The following is a 21,830-nucleotide window of genomic DNA, read 5'->3' on the forward strand; positions in this document are numbered from 1 at the left end:
CATTTTACTCACATCATACGTAAGAACACAAGTTGCCATACTGGGTCAGATCAAGGATCCATCAAGCCCAGCATCTTGTTTCCAAAAGTAGCAATCCAGGTTACAATCACCTGGAAAATATCTAAACATTAAATAGATCCCATGCTACTAATGCCAGTTATAGCAGTGACTATTTCCTAGGTCAACTTGGTTAACAGACGTTTATGGACTTCTCCAGGAATGTATCCAAATCTTTTTTGAACATAGCTACAATAACTGCCTTAACCACATGCTTGGGCAATGAATTCCAGAGCTTAATTGTGCATAGACAGAAAAATCTCTCTCTGATTTGTTTTAAATGTGATTCCTGCTAACTTCATGGAGTGCCCCCTAGTCCTAATATCTGACAGAGTAAATAACAGATTCACATTTACCCGTACTAGTCCTCTAAAGTTTTTATAGACCTAAATTATATCCCCCGCTATTCGTCTCTTCTCCAAGATGAACAACCCTAACCTCTTTAGCCTTTCCTCACATGGGAGTCATTCCATCCCCTTTATCATTCTGGTCACCCTTCTCTGTACGTTCTCTGGTGCAACAATATCTTTTTTGAGATGCTGCAACCAGAACTGCACACAGAACTCAAGGTGCGGTTTCACCATGGAGCGATACAGAGGCATTATGACATTTTCCATTTTATTCACCATTCCCTTCCTAATAATTTCTAACATTCTATTTCTTTTTTTGACTGCCGCAGCACCTGGAGTCAACGATTTCAATGTATTATCCACTATGAGGCCTAGGTCTTTTTACTGGGTGGAAACACAGAAAACCTCCATTTCACTCCGTAGAACTTTCTAGTGAAAGGATTTCTTGAAGCTAGAGACACACATGCCGAGAGATCAAGCAGTTGCAGGATAAGCCTCTCAATATCCAGGTTATGAGCAACAGGGCCTGAAGGTCCTGGAATCCAGGAACAGCAGTAAACTGAACGAAGGAAGCTGGAAAGCTATGAGCACAAATGCTCGTAGTTTGGGCAATAAAATCCCAGATCTGCAAGCCCTAATGGTAGAGGCGGACTTGGACGTTGTTGCTGAAACAAACGTGGTTTACGGAATCTCATGACTGGGATACGGCAATACCAGGCTACAACTTGTTAAGGAAGGACAGAGAGGATAGAAATGGGGGAGGAGTGGCTCTTTATGTCAGAAACAATATCCAAGTATCTGAGCTGCAAGGAAGATGGGGCAATGAAGAAGCACTATGGGCCGACCTAAAAACAGATGGGGCATCCATTTTTATTGGAGTGGTTTACAGGCCTCCAAACCAAAAGGAAGAGCTGGACAGAGATCTGGTTGAAGACATCCAAAAGATAGGAAAGAAGGGAGAAGTAGTGATCGTTGGAGACTTTAAGATGCCAGATGTAGACTGGAGAATCCCATCTGCAGAATCTAATAATAGTCGAGAAATAGTGGATGCCCTGCAAGTAGCTTTGTTCAAACAAATGGTAATGGAACCAACGAGAGAAGGAGCTATACTCGATCGACTTAGTGTTCACAAATGGAGATAATGTCTCTGATGTCCAGGTGGGCGCCCACCTCAGCAGCAGTGATCAAACGGTATGGTTTAATATCACAAAATGGATACGGAAAAGAAGCACAAAGACCCAAGTTTTGCAGTTCAAAAACATGGACTTTGATGAAATGGGGAAGTACCTGGAGGAAGAACTAAAAGGCTGGGAGAACGAGAGTGATGTGGATCAACAGTGGACCAATCTAAAAGGAGCAGTTACCATGGCAACAAATCTATGTGTTAGAAAATTAAAGAAAAGCAAAAGAAAAAAGAAACCTATCTGGTTCTCAAAGGAGGTGGCTGACAAAATAAAGGCCAAAAGAACAGCATTCAAGAAATATAAAATATCCCAAAGGGAGGACCACAAAGAAGAATATCTGGTAGAACTGAGGGAGACAAAGAAATTAATCAAGACGGCAAAAAGTCAAGCGGAAGAGAGGATTGCCAAGGACATAAAGAGAGGGGCTGCTGAGGAGGCCCTTTTTGTCCTAGCTCTCAGGTGTTCCCGGCTGGGCCCTGGAGAGGACTGAGTGGATCCTCGAGCTGGCTCTGCAATGCAGGACCCTGTTGCTGCCTCCTTCAGCTTCTCTACCTTCACTATCTGCTGCCTGTGAGCTCTTGGGGGACATGTGGCCACAGTCCCTGCAGCTGGATGGGTCATGGTTGGGCCCCAGGCAAATGTAACAGAGCATATGGCCATCTGTTACAGACATCACCTTCCTGCATTGGCAAAGTTTAAAGCCATGCGGTCTTGGCATCTCTAACTTGCTGTTTGCAGCAAGCATTCACAAAAAAATCTTAAATTGTAGCCAAAAAATGGCAACAGTAAGGGAGTTGAGGAGTTGCAGACCAAGGCAGGCTGGGAACCACGTGGGAGCAGAGCTCTGTTGCTTTTGGGAGCTCCGCCACCTAGAGGATGTTCCCCCAGGCAGCATGGCTAATTCAGCCTGCTTATCTGCGGAAAACACTGGGCTGTGAACAGAATGGCCAAGCATGCAAGATAAACTAATTTTACTTTAAGAACTCGGAAAGCCACCTGGGTGTGGCCAATCTTTTCTCCCTTTGCTTGCATCAACTCATGAGCAATACTGGATTTTCTAACATACTCCCAGCTGGATGAGACTTTAACCAGGTCACACATTTATAACATCTGAATATGTGAAAAGATCTTAACTGCATATATGTTGTTGTTTTAACCTATTCTCCATGCTGCACTGTTTTCCCTTTCCCAGTTCCCACTCCCTGTTAAAATGTACTTTCTAACCTGCTGTTCAAATGTAAACTGGTATGATGCCCTACTAATACCGGCATATAAAAGACTTTAAATAAATAAATAAATAAATAAATATGTAGCTGTTAGTAACAATGAGCAAAGATAACATTGTCTTATTATTGTAGTATTGACAACAGACTATAAAGTCCCGATAAAGACCTACAATCTTCTAATAATGAAACAAATGTGCAATGGTAAAGGCAGGTGGAAGTAAAGAGTGAAAGAAATGAGGCAAAAGGGGGCCTAGCATTGGAACCCATTTCAGAATCTTATAAGCTAAAATCATATAAAATAAAGGTCAACGTATGGACAAGACAAAAGCCAATGTACACATAGCAGCAGTATGGCTTCATCATGCTTCCAAGAGTTGGTAAGGTCAATCAATATGAAACTACAGAAAGGTTCTAATATACTGGCAAGGAAATTAGGTAGTCTGGGTAGGCCAGCTAGTGCTTATCTCAACATCTTCTGTGTTTTAACATTTAGTCATAGCCCCATAACCTGAAATTCCTGTTGCTAATATTTATTCCTTGGCCTATAAAAAAAACCAAAAACAAAAAAAACACACACCACCATCTCAAAAAAGCTCTCCATGCCTCCTCTCATTCTACCTCCAATATTTGAAACATTCTTTCTTAACCAGATCCAAAATATACAGTTTCATTTTCCCAAAACTGGAGTGTTCCCCACACTGTTCCCCTTCAAACCCTAGAAGAAAGTATTTTTTTGCTCCTAAGAAGCAATAATGTCACTGGCCCAAAATGACATATGACAAAAGAAGTTGATGTAAAATACTGTAAGGCCATAAAGTATTTTGGGGGATGAACATACCATGCATAAGAAAGAGCCAGTGCTGCTGCTGTGGGCTAGGCAGCCCCCAGGAACTCTTCTTTGTGCACCACCGCTATGACTGATCTCCGTCTCCAATAAAACCATGATATCTTTGAGGGCCACATTTAACACCACTTTTTTTTTCCCATAAAAAAATAAATAAATGGGAGAGAGATCCAAGATGGCTCCCTGAGCAGTCGCACTTACGGACGCTCCCAGAATTTCTTTTTACCACAGAGAGAATTTCCTTAAAACAAAATGCCCCACAAGAGAAAGGGTAAAGTGAGGGTTTATCCACCCGAACCTACACTTTCGAGTGGACAGCGAGTCATCCCGCAGTATGCGACGCCGATACCTTCACATCGGGTCTTGAGCCCCGCTGGCGAGTACGACAGAGGAGAGCCGTCGCCGCCTGGGGAAGTATCATTGACCCCGCCAACACCGCGAGAGCAGCCGAGGGCAACCGCTCTAGCCCCCGCCGAACATGCTGAGTCGACTGCAGATGACGTTGCAGTTCTGTCTCAACTGGGTGGAAGTTTTGGCGAGCTGGCTGGGCAGGGGAATACACCGCCTTCTCCTATGACTCCGGAAAACTCGGTAAGGAGGGAGGAAGATACCAAGAGAACACCCCAAATAACATCGTCGGGTGAAGGAGGAAATGGAGTTGGAGGTGGTTTGAGAAGCCCCTTACAGGTAATAAGACCGGCTGTTATAACCATGGAATCCCTATGGGATTTGATAGTAGGAATGAATCGAGTAGTGAATGAATATACCCGTGAGACGGATCAGAACTCCCTGAAAATATCTTCTTTGGAAAACCAACTAAAAAGAGAGAGTGAAGAACAAACCAATAACTTAGTGCAAGTTAAAAATGACTTGAAACAGATCTCTGATTTAAGTGTGATATCTTTAAAAGAACAAGCAGCCTCATTGCGGAGGCTTGAGTCTGTGGAGAACTATCTGAGACAATTAAATCTACGGATCTTGAATTTTCTGAAGATAGTTCGCGAACCGCCATTAATTACATTTAAAAGATATTTAAAAGAAATTTTAAAGATCCCGGAGGAAATGATACCAACCCCGAAGAAAATTCTCTTTCTAAAGCAGAGACAGAGTCCAATTCAGATATCCCCAGTGGGGGCTACAGGTGATTTTGAGAATATATCTGAATATCTTGAAAGCTCAGGACTGGAAGTAATAGAGAGATTGGTGTTGTTTGTTTCACTTTACTCAGAATATGATAAATCATTAATTATGAAGTATTACTTTAAAGCTTTAAATGTTACTTATTTGGGAGAGCTTGTCCGTATATTTCCTGATTTGTCCAGAGTTAGTTACGCAGGAGAGATTTCTTAAAAATGCGCCCAGAGGTTCGTACACTGGGAGCAGAGTTTCTGCTGAGATATCCTGCTAGATGCGTAATTAGATACTCAGGAAATGTGTATGTTTTTTATAATCCTGATCATTTAAGGGAATTCATAAACACTAAGAAGCTCACTCCTATATCTAATATAGTCGCGTAAAGATTGAAAGAGGGTAAATAACAGTGAGCCTTTCCATAAATTGTTATGTTTCTTTGAATTTCTCCTCAATTGTTCCTTCTCTCTCTCCCCATATTTCTTTGGAAAATGTAAAAGGAAGAATATTGCCCTTTATTGGATACATTGTAGAAATATTTTGCTTATATGTTAACCTTTTGCTGTATTATTAACAAAGATATCTTTGTGTTATTGCAAAATTCAAGAAATAAAAAATTAAAATAAATAAATAAATAAAATAATAATCTGTATGACGGTTCAGAGCATCTTCCTATTCTGTTCCCCTCCAGGAATGGGAACTATAGCCCCCAGTCACTGTAAGCAGTCTTCGGTTCCTTGTACTGCCACCTCATTGGCATGTGGAGCTCGAGGGGAGACAATGTAAGCTGCTTGCAGCATGTCAACATATTCTAACGTGTATCCGTCCATCACACTTGTGAACCATTAGTCTGCTGTCATCTTGGCCCCCTCTTCATAAATGAGAGCCAATCGGATTCCTGATGGCCACTTGCCTCTGAGCTCCTGAAGGGACACTGTTCTACCAAAGTCTCCCAATATCCCAAAAATGGGAACGGGTCAAAAAGGAACTCTTTTCAACCTCCAGCTGGTCCTCAGGCAACTTATGCTCCTTTGGACTCCCCGAGATACTGCATCAACTGTTCCAAGTCCTCTCCAAATAGGAACTTACCCATGAACTGCAAAGCCCCTCTAATTAACACTTGGATCACACATCCGCCGACTAGTTCCATAACAAAAAGAATGTCCTGGCTGACACCTCCGACATAATTCTGGAAGAGGTTCTTATCAGGGCATAGGGCATCTTCCACATAGGCACTGCTGCCTCCAGACACTCCACCTGCTTCGCTGCAAATGCCCACACAGCCTTTTCCACATGCGAGTGCTGAACCCAGCCCAAGTATGCTCCTTTGCAAAAAGCTATTGCAAACCACTGTCTTCATGCCTATTGCTGACACCTCAAAGATCTTCTTGATTTGCACTTCCAGCTTCCGCCCCTGAACAACTTTTAGCTTGGCTGTCTCAGCCATTGGAATGGTGTTCTTCTTAGTTACCGCCACACTATAGAGTCCACCTTAAGAAAGCAGCAAACGTTTGAGCATCTCCAAGGATAATGGTAATTGGTCTGTCTTGGGTAACTCACTCCTTGACCACCCACTTCATTACCAACTTGTGGAAAAGAAGATCCTTTTACAGGACCCCTCTAACCATCCATGAGAAGATGCGCTCCCTCCTGGTCAAATTCTTCGTGCGGATCCTTAAATATTTAGTTCCTGCAGAACATGCAGGATTAAAGACCACAGCTCTGCCCTGCGGAAGAGATGAACACCCCCAGGTATGTCTTCTTCTGCTACAGGAACCTTATCCAAACCATCCTCCAGCTCCAACATGTCCTGGACAGAACCTACTCCAAGAGAGGCATCTGCCAATGCACCAGAGCCTTCTGACTCTCCCAAGCCATCCCTGGGACTACTCAGGTGAGCTGACAGATCCAGTGTCTCCAAATGCTCACAGATTCTTTTTTTTTTTTTTTTTTTTTTTAAATCTTGGATCTCTTCAACCGATGCAGCCAACTCTGGGACCAAAGTCCCTTGTCACCTGCTGCCTTCCTGGCTAGTTATAGCCTGTACAGCAGTAGCACCAACTCAGAAAATAAACGATAAGGAATCGGCAAAATCCTCCCCCAACTGGTCCTCTGCTGCCTCAGCATCTGCCCACTTGTCCATGGGATCCAGCCCGGCCAGCAAGAATGCAGGTGGGGAATCCCCTGCCTGCATGGAGGACTCTGCTGCCCCTACTATGAAATCAAAGATGGCACCGTTCCCGGGCTGATGGGAAGAGCTGTAGAGGCTCCTGTTGCTCATCTGAGCGAAGCAGCGGGGTCTTCCATCCCTGAACTGTCTTCTCTGCCGGAGAGACATGGAGGAAATAACCTGTGCCAAGAAAGGTTCGCCCATGACTCCCCGCAGGAGCATCCACTGTATCTTGGGTCATTCACTACCCAATGAGGCTGAAACTGCGTGCCGGCAGGAGCCACAAGATGCAGTGAGCACCTTTGCACCAAAATCGCCAGACCACAGTGCTTTCCTGGCTCAAAGAGGAGTCCCTACTCAGCGAAATACCTTTGCTGGAGTCAGGGCCCATCCTGCCAGCCAACAATGAACTCTTACTTTAAAAAAAAACCAAAAAAAACCCTAATGGCCAACCCAGAAGCAACAGAAGGGAAGAACACAAAAAAAAAAAAAAAGAAATCAAATACTTCCCTGAAGCTGGGATATGGGCATGCAGTGCTAATTGGGACTCCGAGCTTTCCTAGGGGAAGAGGGAATTGGACCACTAGTTATCAATCCCTACGGAGTTAAGAGTCACCAAACCTTTGCTTGTCCACCTCAGGCCAGGAGGGATGGCCCCAACAGGACCTATCAACCTCTTGGGAGGAAAGCTTGAGAGATCTAAGAAACTTTTCTATTTTTTCTTTTTTATATATATTCCAGGATGCAGATTTCATCAGACAGAGCAATACTGAGGGACTACAGGTGGCACACTAGGATATATGGCAGTGTCAGTGAAATTTTTTTCTCTGTCTCCATCTGCTGGCAGGGAGGTAAAACCCAGGAGTCTGGACTGATCTGGGTATGAATAGGAAGGAAGGGTTATTGTGGATGGGGGGTGAGGAAGGACAGGGAGAGAAAAAGGAGTAGATTGTAGGGAGATGAAAAGAAGCTGCAGTAGGGGAACAAAGTAAAAGCAGAGTTGCTTAGCCGTAACAGGTGTTCTCCGAGGACAGTAGGATGTTAGCCCTCACACATGGGTGACATCAGATGGAGCCCCAATGCTGAAAACTTATGTCAGTTTCTAGAACTTTGACTAGGCACACTGAGCATGCGCAGCGTGCCCTATACCTTGCGTCCACGTGGGGTCCCTCTTCAGTCTCGTAACATAGAATTACAATTAAAATAAAAAATAGGAGAAACCCAACTCTGCAGGGTGGCAGGAGGGTTCGTGAGGACCAACATCCTGCTGTCCTTGGAGAACACCTATTACAGGTAAGCAACTCTGCTTTCTCCTAGGACGAGCAGGATAGTAGTCCTCACACATGGGTGAATACATAACTACAAGCTGCTCCCCAATACAAAATGGGACCAATAAACACCTAACCAGGTGCCAATGGGCACAACACCACCAATGATGTTGGTAAAGGGGGGGGGGGGGGGGGGGGAACAGCCTGAACCCAAACAATTGGCCCTAGGTTGGGAGAGTTGGGTTCTACACCTCGAACAGGTTCCGAAGCACAGATTGGCCGAACCTACTGTCACATCGGCCATCCCTATCCAGACAGTAGTGCGATATGAATATGTGGAGAGAACTCCATGTCACAGACTTGCAGATTTCCTTCATGGGAAGTGCTTGCAAGAGGGCCACCAACACTGCCATGACTCTGACAGAATGAGCCTGACTTGACCCCCAAGATGGAGTCCTGCCTGGGCATAACAGAAGGAGATTCAATCTGCTAGCCAATTGGATAGTGTCTGTTCGGCAACAGCAATGCCCAACCTATTCTTATCAAAAGAAACAAATAGTTGGGTGGATTGCCTATGGGCTTCTGTCCACTCCAGATAGAAAGCCAAGACTCTCTTGCAGTCCAAACTGTGCAGTCCTCATTCGCTTTGGTGCAAATGGGCCCTGGAAACAATATTGGCAAGTCAGAAATCCGTCACCACCTTTGACAGGAACTTAGGATGCGTGTGTAAGACCACCCTGTTGTGGTAAAATTTAGTATAAAGTGGATAAGTCACTAAGGCCTGGAGTCACTGACCTTGCATGCTAAAGTGACCACCACCAAAAATATGACCTTCCAGGTCAGGTACTTTAGATCACAGATGAGCAGTGACTCAATAGGAACTTTCATCCGCTGAGCTAACACCACGTTGAAGCTCCAAGACAAAGCAGGACGACTTATGGGAGGCTTCAATTGAAGCAGGCCCCACATGAAAACGTACAACTATAAGCTATACAGAGATGGGCGAACCATCTATGCCATAGTGGTATGCGCCAGTTGCAGTCAGATGAACCCTAACAGAGTTGGTTTTCAAGCCAGCCTCTGATAGGTGTAAAAGGTAATCCAGCAGTTTTTGTGTGGGGCAGAAGAATGGATCTAGGCACTTCTGTTCACACCACATGGAAAACTCCATTTCAGCCTGTAGAAGCCACCAGGACCAGAGCACATATTCTGAAAGATCAAGCAGCTGCAGAATCAACCTCTCAGCATCCAGGCTTTGAGGGACAGGGCCTGGAGGTTGGAATGCCGCAACCTGCCCTGATCTTGCTTGATGAGATCTGGGGAAGTCCCCAGACTGATCAGTTCCAGATGGACACCATACCTGTCTCAGCCAATGAGGGGCTATGAGGATCATAGTCCCTCTGTCCTTGCAAAGCTTCATGAGAGTCTTTGCCATGAAGGAAATCTGAGTATACACATACAGGAGATCCTTGACCCAAAGACAGGCAAGGGCATCAGAGGCTGGTTTGCCATCTAACCTGGAAAGCGACCAGAACTGAGGTACCTTCCTGTTGCAGTGGGATGCGAACAGATCTACGTCTGGGTTTCTCCAAAGGTGGAATATCCGATTCACTACCCCCTGGTCCAAGAACCACTCGTGGGGTATGAAGGCTCAACTCAGCCTGTCCGCTTCCACATTCTCCGTCCCAACCAGATACATGGCCCTGAGCACCATCCTGTGTGACAGGGCCCATAACCAGATCTGGACTTCTTCCCGACAAAGGAGATACGATCCTATGCCTCCCTGTTTGTTGACATACCACATGACTACCCGGCTGTCAGTCTGGATCAGGACAACTTTGTTGGACCGCCAATCTCTGAAAGCCCATAGTGTGTACCTGATCGCCCAAAGCTCCAGGAAGTTGATTTGACAAGAACATTCCTGAGCAGGCCAAAGACCCTCGGTACCGAGCCCATCTACATGAGCTCTCCACCCCAGGGTAAATGCATCCTTAGTTAGGACAATTTGAGTGGGGAGACTCCGAAATGAGATCCCTTGTTCCAGATTGGAAAGTATCTGCCGAGATGGGGGTGACTCAGATGTAATCCTGGAGTAGCCTGGTGCCACTGTGATCTCAGGGTCCATTGGGCCAAGGAAGTAACATGGACGGTTGCGGCCATATAGCCCAATAACCTCAACATGTGTCAGGCAGATACCTGATGGCTCTGTTGAATCTCTGCCGCAATGGTCACCATAGTGACAGCCCCCTGGCGGGTCAGAAAGGCTTTGACCTGAGCTGTGTCCAACAGGGCTCCTACAAAGTCCAAATGAGGTGACTGGCTAGTTCAGAAAAAACCCTAGTAACTCCAGAACCCAAATGATCAAGTGCATGGACCTGAAGACCCCTGGCCTGAAACATGCTCTTGACCAGCCAATTTTCCAGATATGGGAAAACATGCACTCCCAGTTTATGGAGGTGTGCCGCCACCACCACGGCCAGGTATTCTGTGAAGATGCAAGCCCAAATGGCAATACTCTGTACTGGAAGTATTGTCTTCCCACCACATATCGGAGATACTTCCTGTAACTGGGGAAGATTTCTATGTGAGTATGTGTTCTTTAGGTTGAGGGAGCATAGCCAGTCTCCTTTTTGTAAAAAGGAGATCAAGGTGCTCAGGGAAACCATCTTGAACTATCTTTTTTTATAGAAATTTGTACAAGGCCCTTAGGTCTAGGATAGAACAGTCTTTCTGTTCTCTTTGGAATCAGGAAGTACCTGGAGTAGAATCCTCACACTCTTTGCCCTAGTGGTATGGGCTCAACCACTCTGGCCATCAAAAGGGAAGAGAGTTCCATTTGTTGTACCTCCTGACGCGCTACCAGCCCCCATTGCGGGCACGGAAGACAATTTGGAGGGACACCCAATAGATTCAAGTGGTATCCCTGTCAGACGATAGACAGAACCCACTGGTCCGAGGTTACACTGGGCCACACTTTCATAAAGAACTGCAGTCTGCCCCCGAGCGGAGGTTCCATCATCTCAGGTACAGGCAACTGGCCTGTGCTCCCTACGACCCAGTCCAAACCCAGTCCCTGGAGTTGTCTGAAGATCAATACAAAAATAAGCAACATTATGTCGCGTTTCCCTTCCACCCAAGTATCTACTGACTACTATCTCGATAGCTCTCTTGCGAGGCTCCCTGCACTCGAGACCATTTCATCAGTAGAAATTGAATAGATTTAAAAAAAAAAAAAAAAAAAAAAGAGACCATGCACAGACACCATACCTACTAAAACCCTCCTTACTATTCCAAACATCATTGCCAAGCCCATTTCAAATATTGTCAATAGATCCATTACACTGGGTGTCGTTCCTTGGCAATCTTAAACACGCCATTACCAAACCTATCTTGAAAAAGCCGACACTACTGACCTTACCAACTTTTTCGCCCCATATCAAATTTACCTTTTATAGCTAAAATCCTTGAAAATGCAGTTGACCGGCAACTTACTGATTACCTCGACGAACACAGCATCCTCTCACAATCGCAATTCGGTGACACCACAGCACCGAAACTCTAATTTCACTGTCCGATTACATCCTCAAAAGTCTTGATAAAGGCGTATCACATATGCTGATCCTCCTTGATATCTCAGTTGCCTTTGACACAGTCAATCACAAAATACTCACGCAACGCCTCTCAGATATTAGCATTTCAGGACCAGCCCTGCAATGGTTCCAATCCTATTTGCAAGACAGGCAATACAGTGTTCTTATGTTCTTATGCATGTCCAAAACTATTCCGCTACCACAAGGTGTCCCACAAGGCTCCTCCCTATCATCCACTCTGTTTAACATTTACCTCCTCCCACTCTGCAACCTCCTATCTAAACTAGGCCTCCCACACTTCATTTAAGTTGATGATGTGCAAATTCTTATTCCTGTAAGTGACACTTCAAAAAGCTTCTGAGACCATGAATTCCGCATTAACAGTGATTAATACACTCTTAACAAGCAACTTCCTAGCACTCAACACAGCCAAAACAGAGATACTACACATCACTCCCCAAAGCATTGCCCCTCCCCTACACCTAGGCTACAATCCCCACTGGCTCCAGTGAACATGTTCGCAGTCTTGGCATCACCATTGATAATCACCTTACCTTCAAGAAATACATCAACAACACACTCAAAGCCTGTTATTTCAAACTGCACACCCTCAAAAAAATCAAACCCTTACTACATCTCAGCGACTTTCGCACTATCCTACAAGCATTCATTCTATCCAAAATTGACTACTGCAACACCCTTCTCCTAGGTTTACCCAAAAGCACACTGCAACCATTGCAATTACTTCAAAATTCTGCTGCACGGATACTCACCAACACACACAAAAACGATCACATCACCCGGTTCTAACACACCTTCATTGGTTACCTGTTGCTGAAAGAATTACATACAAAACTCTCACTCTCATCCACAAAGCTCTACACAACCAAAACATGCATTGGCTCACTGCACACTTTACATTTTATAGCTCAAACAGACCCATAAGGCAGCAACACAGAGCAACTCTTCTCATCCCTTCCCCCAAGCAGTCTAAACTCAGTTCCACTAGGGCTCGGGCTTTCTCCTTGGTGGGTCCCGTCCTATGGAACAAGCTCCCACCCTCTCTGCGTCAGGAACCCTGCCCAAAAAAATTTAAGCAGAACCTAAAAACATCCCTTTTTAGACAAGTTTTCACTTTACCACCCACCCTTCCCCTCCGAACCCTCTTCATTCTTAATTTAACTATATTTCATTAACTATGCCTTGATCCCACTTTTATAGTAAACTGTTCAGTCCAATTTTGCAGTTCTTCCCTGTTGTCTCGCCCCTTTGTTTTTGTATTTACCTCCTCAATTTTGTTCAATTTTACGCTCATTGTTCTCTGAAAAGCTTGTTTAGCTGCTTTTTGTTTTATGTAAACCGATGAGATGTTCCCAACGTTCATCGGTATATAAAAGCTTTTAAATAAATAAATAAAATAAATAAATCTGGCTGGGGTTTGGGGGCTCTCTGCTACCTGGATCAGCTGTGGGAGTTCTAATGGTGTTGACTGGATCGAGAAGGCAGCGGATTGTACTTTCTCTGGCAAAAGAAAGACTTCCTTAGCCCCAGTCTCGATGGCCTACCGGATGAGGACAGGTCCGGAGTACTAGAAGAGAGTTGTTGGAAGATCTCATGTTGGTCCCGAATTTGGGCCACAGCATCCCTCACCCTCTCTCTGAAGACATATGCTCCAGTACACACAGCATGTCACCAAGCGTTCCTGTACCTCTGGTCGGAGATCCAAGGCCCGCAGCCATGCCATTTTGCAGGCAACAATTCCTGCTGCAGACTCTCACTGCAGTTTCAAAAACATTGTAAGTCGTACGGACCTCATGTTTTTCACACTCCAGATTCTTGTGCACCAGTGACATGAGTGTCTTGCTGCTGAAGCAGCTGCTCAATCATCTCCTGCACCTGTTTCCAGATGTCCTTCAAGTACTGGCTAATAAAGAGCTGGTAGGCAGTGATGCGGGCAATAAGCATAGCGCCCTGAAACACCTTCCTCCCAAGAGCGTCCAATCTGTGGTCCTTCCTCAGGGGCGCCGAGGAATGGATCTGAGCACGCTTGGACCTCTTGAAAGCGGATTCAACCACCACCGACTGGTGAGTCAGTTTACACATCAAATCCAGCAGCCTTCTGGACGAGGTAGATCCCATCCACCTTCTTGTTAACAGGAGGCACTGTAAGGCAGTGTCCCCATATCCTCAGTAACAACTCCTTAAGGATCTCATGTACCGGGACTGCCATGATCTCCTTAGGAGGTTCCATGAACTAGAGGATCACAAGCATTTTGTGCCTGGCATCATCCTCTGTCAAAAGTTGAAAAGAGATGGCCTTCACCATCACCCTCACAAACCCTGCAAAGGTAAAGTCCTCAGGTGGAGACTTCCTTTGTTCATCTGGAGGAGAAGGGTCTGACGGGAAACTGTCAGAATCCTCTGAGGACGACTCCATCAGATCATCCCCCCAGGAGTCATAGGGACCCTCACCCTCACTGTATGCTACAGGGGATGGGCCCCTAAGTGCTCGGCCTATGTCCACAGATGCAGACACCGGTAGAACTGGAGAGGGGGGGGGGCTACAGGTCTCTGTGGAGCTTCCTCTTCAGAGGAACCAGCAACAACCACCATGTCAGTAGGGGAAAAACTCAATGCCCCGCCGCGCATTAATACTGTCCTGGGAACAGACACCAGCTGGGTCAGTAACACACCAATGAGCACAGTGAACTTTTCCAGATGCTGTATGAGGATGGGTGGCTCTGGCTACGGTGCCGTGGGACCTAATCCCTGCAGCGCCAGCTCCACCACAAGCTGGACATGGCACTCCAGCTCCTCAAACACTGCCGATGCCAACACCGACTGGGAGGAGGGAGGAAGCAGGGGTTGCCAGATCTTCGGACCTGAGAGGGAGATCAGCGACTAGCACCAGAATCAGTAGAGTGTTGAAGACCCCCGGCATCTATAGAGGATGGGCTCTCCTTGCCGCTGAGTGCGTCCCCGCTCTCCTCGCGGCAAAAGGCAGTACATCCCCGTGCCCGGCAACATGCGTCATCAGGGACTGGTGCAGATGCTTCTTAGACTTCCCTCGATGCTCGACCTGGTCTTTCCCCAGTGCCGAGCTCAAAAAATGTTGAACCCAGCATCCTGGGCCCAGAGGATATTGACAATAGTCTGTCTCCGGCACTGTTGACAGAACAGAGTTCCCGCCACTGTCAATGGTGTGGTGTCCATCAGTGCAGCTCAGAGGTGCTTCGATGACGATGGCTCGAACTTCCTCGACCCAAAGAGCTGATACATCTCGTCAAGTTAAAGCGGACATCCCTTCAGGGTCATCTGGGTGCATAAGCGGCAACCCCAGGCAGAGGATACACACCTCATGAGGTTCTGTGATAGACAGTCCTTATGCACCGGAGGCATAGGTGAAAACCAGACATGACCAAGACGGGGCGAAACAAAAGGGCTGCAAAGTTGAGAACGATGAGGGAGGGAGTCAATGGCCAGTGGGCACAGAGGTATCACAACCACTGGGGAGGGGGGGGATAGTTTCCTTTCGCAGTCTTACTCGAAATGCCAAAACCCTAACTAGGGACACTACCTGAGGGCACCTAGGGACACTACCTGAGGGCACTGAGAGGAGCCCAGCAACAGATCTAAGGAAAAAAATGGGAAGAGCAAAAACTTTTCCACAAGGAAAAAACAGCCAAAGTGAGCTCAATCACACTCAGGTCTATCCAGTAAAGTGCGGCCGCGTTTACCCCGCTCCTAACCCGCGTTCTACTCACTTTCCGGCCGCGTTAGCCCTTCCTGCGATCCACAACCCCCTTTAATCTACCCTTACCGCGTCCTAAAATCCCCGGGCAACCCCTTCCGCACGCGGCATGTATATTGCATGCAAACGAGCGAATTAGCTATTCCCTAGCATCCAGTAACCCGCGCCCCGACTATCGCTATTTTACCCTGCCGTTTTGCCGCAAGTTTAACCTGCTAACTTACCGCTTACCCTTACCCCAGCGTTAGAGGCAGGGGTAAGGGTAGGCGGCAAGCTTTCCCCCAGCCCCCGCTCACCTGCCCTGGCCGTGTCCATGGATGCTGGTCTCCGGGGCAGCCCCAGTCCTCTCCCCTCCTCCTGAAGCAAAAAAAAAGCGAAAAAAAGTTGCGAGAGAGAGGGGAGAGGACGGGCAATCCTACGCTCCGCGACTTACTTTTGCAGCCCCCTCTGGACATCGTGGCTTCCCCCGTGCCAGTCTCCTCTCCCCTCCTCCCGAAGCAGGGCGCAAAAAGCAGCCTTGCTCCGGGAGGAGGGAAGAAGGGACTGGCAGTGTAAAGCGGCAAAGCGACTTACTTTTTGCACCCCCCTCCGGACATCGGACGACCTCTCCTGACTCCAGCTGCTCGCGAAGATGGACGCCTGCACGGCCGCTGAAGACATGACATCACATGCCGTGACGCCAAACGTCGTGACGTCACGTCTTCAGTGGCCGTGTAGGCGTCCATCTTCGCGAGCAGCTGGAGGCAGGAGAGGTCGTCCGATGTCCGGAGGGGGGGTGCAAAAAGTAAGTCGCTTCGCCGGGCGCCACGTCTTCAGCGGCCGTGCAGGCGTCCATCTTCCCGAGCAGTTGGAGGCAGGAGAGGTCGTCCGATGTCCGGAGGGGGGTGCAAAAAAAGTAAGAGAGGGGACTGGCAATTCAGACTTCCTGGTATCTGTCATTTCAAATGACATTTGAAATGACAAATACCAGCGTGGCCGTGAAGCGTTAGGCCCGCGCACCCAGGATACTGTATAGGCGCTCTATCCAGTAAAATGGGTTGCGCGGGCCTAACGCTTCACGGTCGCTTCTTAGACGAGGCTTGCATTTGCAAGCTATTTACATACAGGATCGAGCGGTAGGTGAGCTGCACTGTGCGTGCGGCAACCGAGGGTGCGCCGGGCACTAACGCAGCTCTTCCTACCGCTCGTTACTGGATAGACCTGACTGTGAGGTTTACAGCTCCACGGAAGAGAGACTGAAGAGAGACCCTGCATGGATGCGTGGTATAGGGCATGCGCAGTGTGCCTAGTGAAAGTTCTAGAAACTTTGACCAGTTTTCCACATCAGGGCTCCATCTGATGACACCCATGTGTGAGGACTACCATCCTGCTTGTCCTCGGAGAAAAAATAGAGCAAATGAGAAAATTATCCTGGTACAAGGTATGTGCATCTTGGGGGGGGGAGAGAAGGGTAGATTTCTGAAGGCAGTGAGCACAGGGAGGAAACACACAGAAGAGAGACTGAAGAGAGACCCTGCATGGATGCGTGGTATAGGGCATGCGCAGTGTGCCTAGTGAAAGTTCTAGAAACTTCGACCAGTTTTCCACATCAGGGCTCCATCTGATGACACCCATGTGTGAGGACTACCATCCTGCTTGTCCTCGGAGAAAAAAATAGAGCAAATGAGAAAATTATCCTGGTACAAGGTATGTGCATCTTGGGGGGGGGAGAGAAGGGTAGATTTCTGAAGGCAGTGAGCACAGGGAGGAAACACACAGAAGAGAGACTGAAGAGAGACCCTGCATGGATGCGTGGTATAGGGCATGCGCAGTGTGCCTAGTGAAAGTTCTAGAAACTTTGACCAGTTTTCCACATCAGGGCTCCATCTGATGACACCCATGTGTGAGGACTACCATCCTGCTTGTCCTCGGAGAAAAAATAGAGCAAATGAGAAAATTATCCTGGTACAAGGTATGTGCATCTTGGGGGGGGGAGAGAAGGGTAGATTTCTGAAGGCAGTGAGCACAGGGAGGAAACACACAGAAGAGAGACTGAAGAGAGACCCTGCATGGATGCGTGGTATAGGGCATGCGCAGTGTGCCTAGTGAAAGTTCTAGAAACTTCGACCAGTTTTCCACATCAGGGCTCCATCTGATGACACCCATGTGTGAGGACTACCATCCTGCTTGTCCTCGGAGAAAAAATAGAGCAAATGAGAAAATTATCCTGGTACAAGGTATGTGCATCTTGGGGGGGGGAGAGAAGGGTAGATTTCTGAAGGCAGTGAGCACAGGGAGGAAACACACAGAAGCACCAGCATCTAATACTAAGAAGCAACAGCTTAAGTTTTATATTTGGCAACTAAGTCTTTGTGAATCCAGAGACTCGTGTGTGTCTGAAATTAAAAACTGAAGATTCTACCAGTAGATTTAAGATGCTGCTAAAGGCTTATTTACGCAGGCATTTGACAACTAATCACTTCCCAGTTTTTAACATGCTCCTAGTTTGTAAATTTTCAAAGATGCCTTAGAAGCTTCGCTGATTTTACGTAAAATAAGCAGTTTTCTGGAGCTGTTATAGTTTTAGGCAGTTTTTGTTTTTTTTTGTTTTATTCATTTTTAACAACGTTTTAGTTCTTATCTATTTTTTCTATTGTCAATTTTTAGTCTGGATTGATTTAGTCTTTTACTATTTTCGCCATGAATGTTATTGCTTTGTGATATTTATGATTTTTGCTATTATGAATGTTTTATTGTAACCCACCTAATATTTTAGATAAATGGGATATTTTTATGACAAAACAAGATTTTGATGACATTCAATGTGTGCTAAAAAATTTTCGTTATTGCATCACCATCATTATACAATCCTTTTATAAAAGGACCTACCATTACTTGAAGGTGAACTGTCTGCTAGATGACTTTTCCCATGTTTTTCTTTACTGGCATCTTTTTCATCTAGATAAAAATAGTATAAATATATATCATTGAATAAAGCAACAGCAAATGTCATCCTGAATAAGCTACAAAAAGAAACAAACACCACACTGGACCTGCTGCTATATTTTAATGTGTATAAACCACACAGATAAATGAACTGCAGTGTTTCATATATAAAGCAAGTCTGCTTACTGTAAATTGTTTTCCATAGATACCAGGATAAATTAGCCATTACAGATGAGTGACATAATCCAGCGGCACCAAACAGACCCTTCTCCTAGCTAGCAGATAAAATTTAATGTAGATAAGTGCAAGGTGATGCATATAGGGAAAATTAACCCATGCTATAGTTACATGATGTTAGGTTCCATATTAGGAGCTACCACCCAAGGAAGAGATCTAGGCATCAGTGGATAACACATTGAAATCATCAGTTCAGTGTGCTGCGGCAGTCAAAAAAGCAAACAGAATGTTAGGGATTATTAGAAATGGAATGGTGAATAAAACGGAAAAAGATCATAATGCCTCTATCGCTCCATGGTGAGACCGCACCTTGAATACTGTGTACAATTCTGGTCGCCGTATCAGTCCAGACACCTGGGATGTACCAAAGCCCTTACCCAGGGTGGGGTCTGGAGAGTTCTGCTCACAAAACACTCTCGCCAAAGGAAGGGTTTGCCAGAGCCCCGACATCTAAGAGATAGTGCCTTGCAAAAGTATGCAGCGACTTCCAAGTCACCGCTCTGCAAATTTCCTGTGGGAAAACAAGTTGAGATTCCGCCCACGAGGCCGCTCGCGAATGTATGGAGTGAGCACGCAAGCCTTCCGGAACTGGATGACCGCATGTAATATATGCGGAAGAAATAGCCTCCTTCAACCATTGTGCAATACAGGCTTTAGAAGCCTTGGAACCTCTATTAGGACCACTCCACAGCACAAAGAGGAGATCGGACCTCCTAAAGTCATTGGTAATCTCGAGGTAACACAATACAGCTCTCCGAAACATTTAGACGTTTGAGCTCCCTTGCATTAGGATCCAACACTGGTAAGTTAGGAAAAGCCGAAAGTTCCACTGACTGACATAGAACGCTGGCATCTGACGTCATAAGGGGAGTGGCCAAGCCCCGATTCACATGGAGCCGTGCCGCGAGAGAAGCCAGCGTTAGGGAAAAACGCCGACGCCATCGGGAGAGTTCCTGCAGGTAACAGTACCCCCCCTGCAAGGCCCTCCTCTCTTTTCTCTTGGTCTGGGCTTGAGAGGAAAGCGTTGATGGAACTTTTTAAGCAAACGAGGTGCCTGTATATTATGAGCAGGTTCCCAAGTGTTCTCTTCAGGTCCAAAGTTTTTCCAAGAAATTAAATATTGGAGTTGTCCCCTACACCTTCTGGAATCCAGAATGTCCTCCACTTCGAATTGGTTATCATTCTGTATTATGTGCGTATTAGGCCTTCTCCTTCTGGAGGGCCAAGACATAATGGCAGGTTTGAGTAAAGACACGTGGAAGACGTTGTGAATCCGCAAGGAGGACGGTAAACACAGTCTATAAGTAAGTGACTGCATTAATCTGTTTCTCAATAGGGAAAGGACCAATAAAGCGAGGAGCAAATTTTAATGATGGCATGCGTAATCGAAGATTGCGAGTGCTCAACCACACGAGATCTCCAGCCTGGAGTCGAGAAGCAGGACATCTGTTCTTATCCGCTTGGGTCTTCATTCTAGCGGCATTCTTTAATAGTAAGGCTCGTGTCTCCCCCCACAACTTTGTCATAGAGGCGATGGTTGTGTTGACGGCTGGACAAATAGAAGAGGTAGCAATAATCAACGGAGTCGTGGGTGTCTCCCAAAGACTACAAAAAAGGGAGACCTCCCCGTAGCTTGGTTCAAGTGATTATTATGACATATTTCTGCCCAGACCAACAAGGAAGCCCAATTACCTTGTCGTTGATGGACATAAGATCGAAGGAAAGCCTTCAGAGATTGATTCGTCCGTTCCGTGAGTCCATTGGATTGAGGATGGTAGGCTGAAGAAAACTCAAGTTTGATTCCTTGAACACATAAATACTAGCTATAGTCAAATTCCATGGTCAGATCACTTCCTAATCCGATCCAACATTAAATTCATAAAACCAAAAGAAATACAGAAAAAGGAGCCCTTAGAATTTAAATATCATCCCCCCTTTAACCATGACATACTAAAAAACAAACTAGAAGAAAATCTAATAAACCTTAATCACAATAACTGTACAGACGCAACATCAGAGTGGCTAACAAATACAAGTAAACTGGCAGACGACATTAACCCCATAAAAACTATACAAATACATGAGCCCAAACAAAAAAACCCGTGGTTTAATGAAAAAATAAAGGAAATCAAACAAAACCTGAGGAAAAAAGAAAAAAGATGGAAAAAAGACAATTCAGCAGATAACTTAACCAAATTTAGGAAACAACTAGCCTATTATAAAAAAGTAATTCTCGATGCCAAAAAACAATTCTTTAGTTCAAAAATTGAAAAATTTTCAAATAACCCAAGAACACTATTCAACATAGTTAAAAATTTGACCAACGACACTGCAGAGATGCCCCAAACCCCACATGAAAGCAAAAGCAACGAATTAGCACACTACTTCTCAGACAAAATCTCAAACCTTAGAGCCAAGATTCCAATACTAACCAAACAGGAAATCAAAATGCATAAAAGAGATGTGACAATTCTCTGCATTTGATGAAATATCACAAACCGAAGTAGAATCCATGATAAAAAAGTTGAACCCTGCACCACATATAATTGATGCCATTCCCACCACAAATATAAAAAAAAAATAGCTGATATTACCTCCTACACACTAACCAAAATAATTAATTTATCACTCAGCGACGGAGTAATGCCAGACTCTCTGAAAAATGCAATAATTAAACCAATTCTGAAAAAGAAAAACAATGACCCAAACATTTTAAGTAACTATAGACCTGTTTCAAACTTGCCTATGCTCGCAAAATTAATAGAAAAAGCAGTACAAAAGCAACTAGCAGATCATCTAGACAACAATAACATGCTCTACCTGTCACAACATGGTTTCAGAAAACACTATAGCACCGAAACATTACTAATCTCTCTTACAGATAATGTATTACGCGGATTTGATAGCGGAAAACACTACATCTTGATATTACTAGACCTGTCTGCAGCATTCGACACCGTAAACCATAACATACTATTAAAAAGACTGGAAAAAAATTGGATTACAAAAAACAACACTTGATTGGTTCACATCCTACCTGACAAATAGATCCTATCAGGTACATATAAAAAACACAACATCAGACAAGATCGACCTA

At 45.5% G+C, this 21,830-nt stretch overlaps 1 protein-coding gene across 10 annotated transcripts in view; it reads right to left on the minus strand.

Moving 5' to 3' along the window:
• The window catches only part of SCML2 (Scm polycomb group protein like 2), a 282,901-nt gene that overhangs the window by 233,687 nt on the left and 27,384 nt on the right, over positions 1-21,830 (minus strand). For 5 of the 10 annotated variants that reach the window (XM_029603329.1, XM_029603328.1, XM_029603327.1 and 2 more), the window contains one exon: positions 18,440-18,508. The exons of 2 other annotated variants lie outside the window; for them this stretch is intronic. In XM_029603329.1, the coding sequence (XP_029459189.1) occupies positions 18,440-18,508 (69 nt within the window). Of the gene's footprint in view, positions 1-15,867; positions 15,929-18,439; positions 18,509-21,830 lie in introns of those variants that run through there. 3 more of the 10 variants (XM_029603330.1, XM_029603336.1, XM_029603335.1) reach the window with 3 other exon arrangements.

Source organism: Rhinatrema bivittatum, chromosome 5 (assembly GCF_901001135.1).
Source record: "Rhinatrema bivittatum chromosome 5, aRhiBiv1.1, whole genome shotgun sequence".
NCBI classification, from domain to species: domain Eukaryota; kingdom Metazoa; phylum Chordata; class Amphibia; order Gymnophiona; family Rhinatrematidae; genus Rhinatrema; species Rhinatrema bivittatum.